Source organism: Sceloporus undulatus, chromosome 1 (assembly GCF_019175285.1).
Source record: "Sceloporus undulatus isolate JIND9_A2432 ecotype Alabama chromosome 1, SceUnd_v1.1, whole genome shotgun sequence".
NCBI classification, from domain to species: Eukaryota; Metazoa; Chordata; class Lepidosauria; order Squamata; family Phrynosomatidae; genus Sceloporus; species Sceloporus undulatus.
In genome coordinates, this window is record NC_056522.1 from 266,400,354 (window position 1) to 266,413,315 (window position 12,962).

Sequence of the window (12,962 nt, forward strand, 5' to 3'; positions counted from 1 at the left end):
TTCAAGTTGTTTCTGATTTATGGTGAGCCTAAGGCAAAGATATCGTGGGGTTTTCTTGGCAGGTGTGTTCAGGGGATTGCCAATCTCTAGGGCTGAGATAGTGTGACTTGCCCAAGGTCACCCAGTGGGTTTCCATGGCTGAGTTCGGATTCAAACCCTGGTCTTCAGAGTCATAGTCCAGTGCTCAAATCACTGAGCCACACCGGCTCTTCATGCTGGCTGTGAGGGGATTATCTGCCTTCATTAATGAACCTGCCATTGGTCATCCCAATTAATAGATCAACCATTGGTCATTCAGATCTTTGTATATACATTACCCATCCCCCTACCCAAGAACCCCCTAACATTACATAAATATAGTGCTTGTTATTCAATTTTAAATGCCTTGGTACTGGCTTATAAAATCCTGGGACCTGTAGTTTTGTGCAGTACTTAGTATTCTCTGCCAAAGAGCTCTAGTTTTGCACCAAACTACAAATCCCAAGATTCCATAGGATGCAGTCATGGCAATTAAAATGGAACTGTAATATTATAATTTGAAGTTGGAAATGGACCTCAAATCTCTTAGGTATACATTGGAACTGCTGAATTAAGTAGACATTCATTGTTTAACAGTTCCAGGCTCAATCATTTGAGCCAACTCAATTTTGGTTCGATTAGAAAGGAGTAAAACCATATGGTTAAGGGTATTATTATCTCTCTTCTGAAGCTGTGTTTTGTTCTTGACTCTTACAGTACAGCACACAGTGTGTCTCTGGCTGCATGTGCCCTAGTGGGCTAGTGTCAGATGGCAAAGGTGACTGTATCCCTATGGACGAGTGTCCATGCATCCACAATGATGTCGCTTATAAGGCAGGAGAAAAGATCAAAATTGACTGTAACACCTGGTAAGTATTCACCCAGAAAGAGCTAGATGTTTGTGAGCATCTTCTTAAAAATAGATGGCCTACATTACAAAAGAAGATTATCAAGTTGGATAACAGTTAGAAGATAAAATGGGGCCATCCCCATTACTTTTTTTCATGTTGATTTACTCTTCCGCTCCAATAAATACGTAAAAATCTGTCCATATTCAGTCACATATAAGCATTTAACACTATAATGTAAATGTGATACTCTGTGTGTGTGTGCGCGCGTGAGAGAGAGAGAGAGAGAGAGCATGAAATACAGCCTACAATAGCTGGTTCCTGGTATTTATTGCTGATCTGACATACAAGAATTAACCAGGGCTGACTCTGCTTAGCTTCCAAGATCAGACAGGATCTGATGCCTTTAGAGTGTTCAGGCAGATAGACTATAGTGTGTGTGTGTGTGTGTGTGTTAATAAATATATTTCCCATTCTTCAAATAAAAATTTCCAAGATGATGCAAATAAAAACCATATCAAATAATTAACAATAGAAAATACAACAGACAAAACAACAATATTACCCTTTAGGAATTGCAGAAAACTAGGAAATTCAAAGGTATTCCAAGATGATGCAAATAAAATTTGTATCACATAATTAACATTATAACATAACAATAGAAGAACAACAATATTGCTCTTTAGGAACAGCAGAAAACCAGGAAATTCAGAGATATTCTTTGAAAGTTATGGTAAAATAAATTTCTCCCTATCGTACACTGTTATTTTTGTCTAATAACTTCTGTAACAATTTTCTTTATAAAGATAAATTCAAATATCCCTCTGGTTTAAAATGACAATAAATGATAGTGTCCTAGATTTAGAAAACAGTGCCCCGTCATTTCAGAACAAATCAGAGAAGTGTTACGAAAGGATATTTTGGCCATTCCACAATAGAAGTTTCAGAAGCTTTAATATGCATGAATGGCCTAAACATTATATTGTCTGTGGTAGAAACAATAAAATTAATTGGTTTGGATTTCTGGTTTTCCAGCTGTCCCAAAATTATGAAAAAGAATGCTACAACCTGGGCTTTTTCCTACGCTTCTTTTTCCTCACCCACAACCCCATATTATTTCTTTCTTCTTGTCTGCATATGTTATCTATATATCTGTTCTAGATATATTTCTTTTAACCATGTTTCACAAGGCTACAACATGCTGTGTTAAATGTATATACGGCAGTTTATAGTTGAGCAAACACTTTCAAATGCTATTTTTTCCTCTCTTTTTTTTTAGTGTATGTAAGAACAGAATGTGGAAATGCACCAAAAACAAGTGCTTAGGTACCTGTGCTGTTTATGGAGATGGGCATTATATCACTTTTGATGACAAGCGTTACATTTTCAATGGGAAGTGTGAATATACCTTAGTCCAGGTACTGTGAAACTGACTTGGCGTTATCATTAGTGAAATTATCTTTATCCACTACAGGAAAAAAAAATCAACTGTTCCTTCATGTCCTCTCCCCCAACCAAACCTGTTTTTTCTTAGGATCACTGTGGACAGAACAGCTCCACTCCAGGAACTTTCCGAATCATCACTGAAAATGTTCCTTGTGGCACAACTGGAACTACTTGCTCTAAGACTATTAAAATCTTTTTCGGGGTGAGTAGCATTCCTGGTTTGCTAAGACTAAGAGAGCACTATCAACAATTCGCTTCTGAAAGGGGATATTATTTTCTCTGCACATTAAGCTCCAAAGAACACTCTACCAAACAAACAACTCTGGAACAGGCAACTTAAGTAAGTGTACGTTGTGACCTTTGTTAAGGATTCCATGCAGCTTGTTTCACCCACCTCATGGCAGAGTGCTTGTGATTCTCAAACAAGAGTGCAATGTGAGAGATAGTAATGCAATTTGAAAGCAGAGTAATTAGTATTCTAAAGAATAAGGTGAACAACAACCAGTCCCACATCATTGTGGAAAAGAGATTCAGGAAAAGAGATTTGCTGCATCATTACAGGAAAAGAGATTCCACTTCAACATTAGGAGGAACCTCCTGACAGTAAGGGCTGTTCGACAGTGGAGCACACTTCCTCAGAGAGTGGAGGAGTTCCTTTCTTGGAAGTCTTTAAACAGAGGCTGCATGGCCATCTGTCGACTATGCTTTGATTGAGAATTCCTACATGGCAGGGGGTTGGACTGGATGGCCCTTGTACTCTCTTCCCTCCAACTCTATGAAGTTTATCGCACTGGGGTAAAAACGTTCCCCAGTGCATTCTAACGGGCAACAGCGGGGCCGTACACGGAACGTGATGAGAACCGGATGGGGCCCAGAACACGAGTTTACCGCACAGGGAATGCCGCTGCCGCCGCATGTTCCCATCGCATTCCAATCAGGTTCCAGAGGGCACCATTTCTGAGAACGCTTGGAAACAGTTCCCAGAAATGGCGCCCCCTGGAACCTGATTGGAACCTGATGGGAACGTGCGGCGGCGGCGTTCCCCGTGTGGTAAACTCGTGTTCTGGGCCCCATCCAGTTCTCATCACGTTCCGTGTGCGGCCCCGGTCGTGCCCGTTAGAACGCACTGGGGAACATTTTTACCCCAGTGCGATAAAGTCCTATGATTCTGTGATTGTTATCTATGCAGCTGGAGTTCGAAACACTGCAGAAATAGTCCAGCTTGAGGCCGCTTTAACTGCCCTGGGTCAGTGCTAGGGAATCCTGTGAATTGTAGTTTATTGTGCCACCAGAGCTTTCTGACAGAGAAAGCTACATGTCTTAGATAACTACAGTTCCCAGAATTCCCTAGCACTGAGCCAGGGCAGTTGAAGTAGTCTCAAACTGGATTATTTCTACAATGTGTTTTGGACTGAGTTCAGCAGAGAAAATAAAGGTGGTTTCATCTTCTCTATAAAAACATATGAAATAGGTTTGCTTACATATATTAAAAGTTTCACAATATCTCATGGTGAGAATCTCGAACATGCTCTTCAGACTCAAGGGAGAAAAGTGCAGACTACAAAATACAAGGCAAACAAATTCAGGCTAGCTGATGTAGGAAGAAAGAGAATGAAGGTGACCAAAGTGTCCGTTCAGCCACAGATTTCAGGTACTTTACAATCCACATATAAGACCAACAAATAGGAGAGGGCATGAATACAAGCTATGCCTAAATTCTTAAGAGAGATGTGCAAACTAGCAATTACAGAGTAAAGGCATGTTAAGGCTGTTACTTCAAAAACTCCTGTTCCAAGCTGTTTTTTTTACATGAATGTTTAAATATATATATATATTAATGTTAATATTTCCATAGATAAACATGTTTCAAGTTTTTTGTCAAGACAGATTAACTAATAAAGTGGGGAATGGTACACTTGAAATGATTCTTGTTTACATGTTGTTGTTTTAAAACTCATCATACTTCAGTTTTTAATATTGTAATTGTTTTCCCATTATTTGTTTTCCTTGCCAGACCTTTGAGCTGATACTCAGTGAGGAACACCATGAACTGATACAAAGGGGAGAAGGAGGTCATCCGCCCTACAGGATTCGCTATATGGGCATCTACTTGGTTATTGAAGCCTACAATGGGCTGATTATCTTATGGGACAGGGGAACAAGCATTATTATCAAACTAAGTGCTGATTTTAAGGTGAGACATCCTTTATAACAGCAATGGGAAAGTGTGGCCTATAGGGATCGTGTGCCCCAAATGCTGTTTTTCAGGCCTTCTGCTAGGGGAAATGGGAAAATGTTTTTTCTCTGTTTTGGCTCGCTCCCCTCTCCAGCTGATTTAGGCTTCTGGTTGATCTCCAGGTTTGAAGAAGATATCTTCCTGGTTTAAATAAGGCCTTGCCTGTAATTAAAACTGATAGGGCAGAAATAATAATAATAATAATAATAGCAAATTGCTCACACACTTGCTAGATGGTGGAGGGTGAGTTTTTAAAAGAGATGTTCAGAAACATTATAAATAGTTAAGAATTTTGGGGGGGACATGGCTGGGGTATGCAGCCCTCAGATTTCAGGTACTTGTCCATCCCTATTTTACAGTCCACATATACCATTACCCAATATTGTACATTGTTTACTTCCAGATCTCTTTCTTTTACATCTTGATTTTTAAGGCCCATTAATTGGACTATAAATCCATGTTCATCTTGTAAGTTGGCTTGGGTTGCTTACTGGGAGAAAGACAGCATTGAAATGAAATGAAATGAAATGATAAATAAATAAATAAATAGTTAGTTCTGTTGGAAATTGTCACTATGTAAATGAGTTTAGGATCATAGCGGGTCTAGGAGATCCTAGACAATGGACCTTTATTGTAATGACTCTATTGTTTTATTTCCTCCTCTATACAGGGCCAAGTCTGTGGCTTATGTGGGAACTATGATGGCAATGGAATTAATGATTTTACAACTCGAAGTCAGTCTGTAGTAGGTGATGTGCTGGAGTTTGGAAACAGTTGGAAGGTATCACCCACATGTCCAGATGCCAAATGCACAAAGAATCCCTGCTCCAAGAACCCATACAGAAAGTCATGGTCCCAGAAACAATGCAGCATCATCAACAGCAAGGTCTTTGCTGCCTGCCACTCTCAGGTACATCAGACTTCTTGGATAGAATCTTCCTGAAGATCAGAATTCATTCAAGTGCTCTTGAGAATTTCCAGGTCTAGTAGCTTGTGGTGGTATCACTGGATTTTTATGCTTAGTTGATTTCAGCCAGGGCCAGGAAAAATTGCTGTTTTGGACTACAGTTCTCAGAATCTTCCAGCAATCATGTCTGTGTATGCTAGGAAATACATTCCCTAAAAGTAACTTTTTCAGGGTTTAATTCCAGTATGGTCATTATAAACCAAGTTACTTTCAATATGATATCCAACCTGACATTCATCCTTGCCTAGTAGTGGGTGTTATCTCAAAGAGCCGTTGCTGGGCGAATGCAACTCTTATGCAGCCCAGACCACAGTCACGCTCATCCAGTAGCCTTCCAAAAATGGGAGCTTGCGGTTTTTGAAAAGCTGCAGATTAAGCACGGCTAGGGTCCAGGCTGCGTACAGGTAGCACTCGCCCAGCCATGGCTGTGTTCAATAATGCCTGTGTTTGACTTTTGAATCCCACATCTGTCTTGGCAGGATTTCTGGGTGCGATTATCTCCTATGTGCTCACTCATCATTCAATAGATGGTTCACTCTAGTTGTGATTGACTAACAGACCAGACAAAGACTTATACAGATCTTCCACCTTGCCACTCTAATAATGTGAAAATAAAGACCACTTTATATAAAGCAGTTGCTTTCCCACCTGCCATTATCAGACTAGTTAAATTTATCAACTTTACAGCCAGTGTTTCATGCCTCATATATCTATCTCTTATTTTTACAATTATTATTATTATTATGTTTATTTATATCCTACCTTCCTCCCTGTGTACAGGGACACAATTGAAGAAATTGTCACTAGTAAAATATGCTTAGGAAATACATATAGCAGCTCCTTTAATTTTTTAATAGGTCGACCCAGCTAAATATTATGAAGCTTGTGTGACTGACTCCTGTGCTTGTGACGCTGGAGGAGATTGTGAATGCTTCTGTACAGCAGTAGCTGCCTATGCTCAAGCATGTAGTGAATTTGGAGTGTGCATATCCTGGAGGTCTCCATCCATCTGTCGTGAGTACTTCTCTCATACCTCAGTGGACAGTGAAAATAGAATGAACAAGTAGCTTCAAGATCACCACCAATTGTTGCCACCAACTGGATATAAAACTATTTTGATATCTTGCCTTACAATGAATGGCACCTTGAAGAAAACTGTGCCAATTACATTGCTGTGAGCTCATTTTGAATCAGCAATTGCCCAATACAGGATTCCAAATGGATGGTAGATATCACCCCATCACTGTGATTGGAAATAGCAATAGCAATAGCATTTACATTACTATACTGCTTAATAGTGAACTCAGCACCAGCCACCATCTTGAGAGGGAGAGACGAGGCCTGGCCTGGCAAGACTAAGAGCCCTCCTCCCGTCCATCTTGAGGGGGAGAGACGAGGCCTGGCCTGGCAAGACTAAGAGCCCTCCTCCCGTCCATCTTGAGAGGGAGAGACGAGGCCTGGCCTGGCAAGACTAAGAGCCCTCCTCCCGACCACCATCTTGAGGGGGAGAGACGAGGCCTGGCCTGGCAAGACTAAGAGCCCTCCTCCCAACCACCATCTTGAGGGGGAGAGAGGCCTGCAATTTTTTGTATTGTATTGCAATTTTTACTGTACACCACTATGATCATTGCGGAATAGCGGTCTATAAATAAAACTTATTATTATTGTTATTAAGTGGTTTACAATCTGTAAGCCATTTGCCCCCAACAAGCAGGTTATTAATTTTACTGACCTACGAAAGGATGGAAGGTTGAGTCAACCTTGGAGCCCTGGGATCAAAACCACAACATTGTGCCTGCAGTCCCGGCATTTAACAACTGTGCCACGAGGGCTCCATACTTTACCATTTGAATACTCTCTACCATTTGAATCATATTGGCCTGTTACAGACAGCCAAAATAAAGCTGCTTCGAGTCACAGTGGAGGTATGGTGTTTCAATGATGCATGCGTCCTAAGAGTCCAGAAGCCACACCAAAGCCACACTCCAGTCCTTAGGGCTGGAGCGTGGCTTTGGTGCGACTTCTGGACTCTTAGGACACATGCATCATTGAAACACCAAACTTCCACTGTGACTCGAAGCAGCTTTATTTTGGCTGTCTGTAACAGGCCATTGTTGGATTTATGTACAGGCACATGTCATAGAATCCACAGTTATTTTAATGACAAAAGCATTAAATTGTTCACTGTTTCACATTGTTTTACATTGATGTTATGCATACACAGCCCTAGGAGCTTGTGATATAGGTTAGGATGTAGATATTTTGTTTGCTTGTTTGTTTGCTTATGTGTATCCATACAAGAATATTTGGTTTTTAATCATTTCTCTATCCTGTTTCTTTTAGCACTGTTCTGTGACTATTACAATGCTGATGGTGAATGTGACTGGCACTACAAGCCTTGTGGAGCCCCATGCATGAAGACATGTAGAAACCCAAGTGGGAGATGCCTTCATCATTTACCAGGCTTGGAGGGTAAGGTGGCCACTGAATTATCCCACTGACTGCACCAGATGCAATAGGATGAAGGTTTCTCACACACGCACGTGAACAGTAGTATACAACTCATCATTTGACTCATTATGCAACCCATCAAAGTGGTACACAACTCATCATCAGGGGAAATGGAATCCATGGGCTGCATGTGACTCCCAAACCCCACTCATGCTTTCTATTTGTCAGTTAGTTTCAAAGATGCTACAAGATCCCATTATATACTGATCTTCCAGACTAACACAACTATGTCTTTGTATCTAAAGTACATTGAGAACAGAAAAAGAGAAGAAAAAGAGCAGATTCCAAGAAAAGTATAAAATCCACGAGTTTCTGATGCCATTAAGTACCAGAAAGCAAACAGTACTTTTTATGCATTATCTACAAGTAGCTGCAAGATATGGAAAGAGAGATACAGAAATGGCAACCCACCATACAAAAGTCCCTGTTCCTGATAGCCATACACAATAAGGCTGCCAGAACCCACTCTCAGCCTCAGTAGATGGCAATGGCAACCCCTCTGAAGAAACTTGCCAAGAAAACTCAATGATAGATTTGCCTCAGGGTCACCATAAATTGGAAAGAAGGCACACAACAACAACAACAACAAACCAGAATCCCCATGGCTATTGGCCATGTATGCATTCCACTTCTCTCCCTCAACTAACTTTTCCTTTCTCTTAGGCTGCTACCCATACTGTCCTCGTGATAAGCCCTATTTCAGTGAGGATGAAATGCGTTGTGTTGATGTTTGTGGTTGCTATGATGATCAGGGTCACTATCACCCACCAGGAAAAAAATTTCACGCAAGGGAGACTTGTCAGTCATGGTAAGTAATGTATATAGAGTTTGACAATATTGGGAGCAAATAATTTTACCAGAGTTTGGCAGCCAAATGCTCCCAATCATTTATTATATTTACTCATTCTTATTGATTTAAAAATGGCACTTTATGCCAACTATCAGGTACCTACCACAATGTGATAGAGTTCAGCAAGAGCAAACTCAAGTGGGCAGAAGATAAGAGTTCAAATTTGGTTTGGACTATGCAAGAAACCTTGGAGATTAAAAACATGGAAAATGTTAAATTATTCTTATTTACAGTTCTCTATCAGGGCAGTCAATGTGGTAACCTTTGTTGTGCCCAAACATATTCGGTACTAAAAATAAGTATTCATATGTACAGTATACTTATTTAGCATACAAGGTATGCAGGCCTCCTTTTCCCCTGAACATCAGAAAAGCAATAATGAAACTTATATATTGTGTTCCTGCAAATTGTCATGTACAGATGATTCATTCCAGTTGAGGCAGTAACAATGAAACAAGTTGGTATTACAGCAGAGGGAGAACACCCACTCACAACATTGAACAACAACAGCAACAGAAAGAGTGAATTCTAAGTCTAGCACCTACTGAGTCCAGCTAGTATAAAAAGAAGAACAATGAAAAAAAGCAAAAGGAGAAAGAAGAGGAAGAGGCTGGATGAACCATGATAGGAAGATTCCAAATCTTCATTAGTTGACTAGGGAATGCATTAACAGCAATACTGTATGAGAACTAGATGAGAAAATAGTTCAGCTGTGATTACAGGTTGAGTATCCTTTATCCAAAAATGCTTGGAACCAGAAGTGTTTTGGATTTTTTGGATTTTGGAATGTCTGTGTTTGCATATACATACTTAATGTAATATCTTGGAGATGGGACCTAAGTCTAAACCCAAATTCATTTATGTTTGTATACACTTTATACATAGAGCATGAATGTAATTTTATACAATATTTCAATAAATTACACATTAAACAAAGTGTGTGTACATTAAACCATCAGAAACTATATTAACTATATTAGCCACCCATGAAAAACATTTTGATATTTGAAGTACGATATTTCAGACTGGAATTCTGGATAAGGGAAACTCAACCTGTAATATATACTACTTTTCCTTGCTTTCTATCTCTCCATAACTATCTATCCATATAGCAAATGTTGCAAGCTAAAAATGTTGGAGAGGCATTTAAAAATAAATCTGTTCAAATAAATTGCCTTCAGCTATGTGCAGCATTAAAGGGAGGATGTTCAGGTTCTAAAGTTGGAAACATAAGTGTTACAGAGGCATCAGCACTCACCTATGAAGTGTTGAGAAGTATGTTCTGTAAAAATTATTTATCAGCTAATATTATTTTTGCATCATATATTATTTTTTAATCAAAATTAACATTTAGGTACAACTAAGTAGAAAATAAGCATCGATATATGAAGCTATGAAATTTTATTCTTACATTTTACTGTTGTTTCTTTCAGTCAGTGCACCAATAGAGGCATAGAGTGTAGCTACAACCCTAAAGGTACAGTATAGAGATTTGTGATAGACACTTTAAGAAGTATTTCATATGACTTTGCTTAACCACAAGTCATTCTTATTCCAAATTTCAGCATGCTACTGCTATTATGAAGGAAAGACCTATAACTACAAGGATGTCATCTACAATACCACAGATGGCTTGGGCTGGTGCATGATTGCAACCTGTGATGTCAATGGAACCATCAACAGAGAGCTCTACAAATGTGCAGGATCTACACCAACAACACCATTTACATTTACCACTGTTTCAGCTACAACACAAAGTGAAGCAGGTATACCAACTGGGGCTGAAGGGATGGGTACATGGGATCAAGCACCAGTTAATTCAGTCGCAGACCTTCTTCAAAGTAAATTTGAGTAAGGTTGTGTGTGTGTGTGTGTATATATATATATATATATAGAGTTCAAATAAATCCTTTAGTCTAGCTTCAGATCTTCATCCCAAAGTAGTTTAATAAATACTGAGATGAGTGGGGAAACATCTTCCTCTCAAAAGGACAAATGGCATAATGGTGTACTTTGTAGAACCTATTGGATATTCTGAACAGTAAGTAATCAAAAGTGACCTGTGAAAACTGATAATCAGTGGTTGGTCCTAAAGCATAGGAGTAGCTATCTTTCAGATAAGATGGTGAGTGGTGGCTTCCAAGTCAGTAGGATAATAGATTCACTCTGGTTTTTAATCTAAATTTTAAAGGTGTTTTTCTACTTGCTGAACTTATTTTATGGATATGTTTTAGCACCCTTGGTGCTCTTCTCAAATTTAGATTAAAATCCAGAATAGATTCACCACTTCACCATCGTGGAAACTGTCAGCTGCTACAAGCAAAATGCCACAAAAACAAGGAAATCTTAATCATTTCTTTTCACTTCTTCAGAGCATGGAAGGAGCATGGTACAAATAACAATATCAAGTATAAATAGTACACTTTCTTCTTTCTCAGAATGCTATAAAGATGGTCATTTTCCAAAATAGAATAACAATTGCCAAAGTTGTTGGGTTTTCCTTTCTGACGAATAGTGCTTTTACTTACTTCAAATTTTGGAGGGATGCTGTGCAGATTTGATCTTTTACTTTAATGATACAAAATGCTTGGAGTTCATTGGGAGATATTTTGTTTGTTTAACATTTGTATCATCATCATCATCATCATCATCATCATCATCATTCTATGCTTGGAAAAATATAGGACCCTAATTCATCAACTTGTTTCTGCATTTCAAATCCATAGGCAGAACAATTATAGGATCATAGAGTTAGAAGAGATCCAGCCCAGTCCCCTACCTTACAGGAAATCACAATCAAAGCACCCCTGACAGATGGCCATTCAGCCTCTGTTTAAAAACCTCCAAAGGAGGAGACTCCACCATATTGTGAGGGAGTGTGTTCCACTGTCGAACTGCAGAGATGGAGAACATAATGGCTGGGTGCCAGCAATTCTTCTTGAAGAATCTAGTGCAGTAATGGGAAAGCTATGGCCCCAAAGCTATTTCTTAGGGCCCTAAGACCCCAAAGCATTGTTATTGTTAAGTGCCATCAAGTTGACACCTACTCATGGCGAGCCCATAAATGTTACATCTCCAAGCCCCCCTACTGCCTGGCTCTGCAAACTCAGGCCTGTGACCTCCCTCACTGGGTCTATCTATCTGGTGTATGATCTTGCTATCTGCTATCCTCTACCTTTTCTAGAATTATTGCCTTTTTTAATGAAACATGCCTTCTCATAATGTGGCCAAAGTACAACAGCTTCTGTTTGATCATCTTCGCTTCCAGGGAGATTTCAGGCTTAATCTGTTCAAGGACCTGTTTGTTTGTCTTGTTGGCTGTTCATGGTATCCTAAGCACTCTTTGCCAGCACCACATCTCAAATTATCTGATTTTTTTCCTAATCTGCTTTCTTCACTGTCCAGCTCTCCAATCTGTACATGGTGGTGAGGCATAAAATGCTTGTACAGTTCTAACTTTAGTGTTCAGTTGCATATCTTTACATTTTGGAATTTTGTCCAGTACTTTCATAGCAGCCCTTCTCATTTCTAAACTTCAGAATTTTTGGCTGCAGTTTCCATTCTAATCCAAATTATGGGAACTCTTTAACTATTTTGATTTTCTTATTGTCTAGGTTGAATTTCTGTACTTCCTCTATGATCATATTTTTCTTCTTTATGTTCTGCCTTTGCATTTTCTTCTTTAACTTTCCTTAATATTTGTTCCAAATCTGTGATGTGGAGACGCTGCCCCTTTCTGCCCTGGAGGCTATGGCAACCACACAGCATGGCCTGTGCATAGCAGAAAAAGAAGCCCCAAAAAGGGGCTTGTTTTTGCAGTGCAGAACAGGCATCATTGGGGCACTCGAGTGCCATAATGATGTCCATTGTGTGCCATACCATTTGGATGCGGCGCATGAACGACGTCATTTGCACTCATGCCATATGGATGTGTGCGTGCCAAGATGGCGTCCAGGCAGTGTAGTAGTGCTCAGGAGTGTGCAGATGCTCTGCTCTCCCAACCCCTAATTTTGGCTCCAGGCCAGCACATAGTGCCAGTCTGTACTGGGCCAAAGTCTCTTGGAGAAGCCAAGGTAGGATCCTAAC

General features: G+C 39.7%; 1 protein-coding gene across 1 annotated transcript in view; it reads left to right on the forward strand.

Moving 5' to 3' along the window:
- The window catches only part of LOC121926390 (mucin-5B-like), a 72,910-nt gene that overhangs the window by 27,238 nt on the left and 32,710 nt on the right, over positions 1-12,962 (forward strand). Inside the window, exons 20-30 of the mRNA XM_042459334.1 lie at positions 736-887; positions 2,146-2,284; positions 2,401-2,514; positions 4,327-4,506; positions 5,219-5,458; positions 6,373-6,529; positions 7,859-7,987; positions 8,690-8,834; positions 10,310-10,353; positions 10,442-10,614; positions 11,007-11,019. Coding sequence (XP_042315268.1) covers positions 736-887; positions 2,146-2,284; positions 2,401-2,514; positions 4,327-4,506; positions 5,219-5,458; positions 6,373-6,529; positions 7,859-7,987; positions 8,690-8,834; positions 10,310-10,353; positions 10,442-10,614; positions 11,007-11,019 — 1,486 coding nt within the window. The remainder of the gene's footprint in view (positions 1-735; positions 888-2,145; positions 2,285-2,400; positions 2,515-4,326; positions 4,507-5,218; positions 5,459-6,372; positions 6,530-7,858; positions 7,988-8,689; positions 8,835-10,309; positions 10,354-10,441; positions 10,615-11,006; positions 11,020-12,962) is intronic.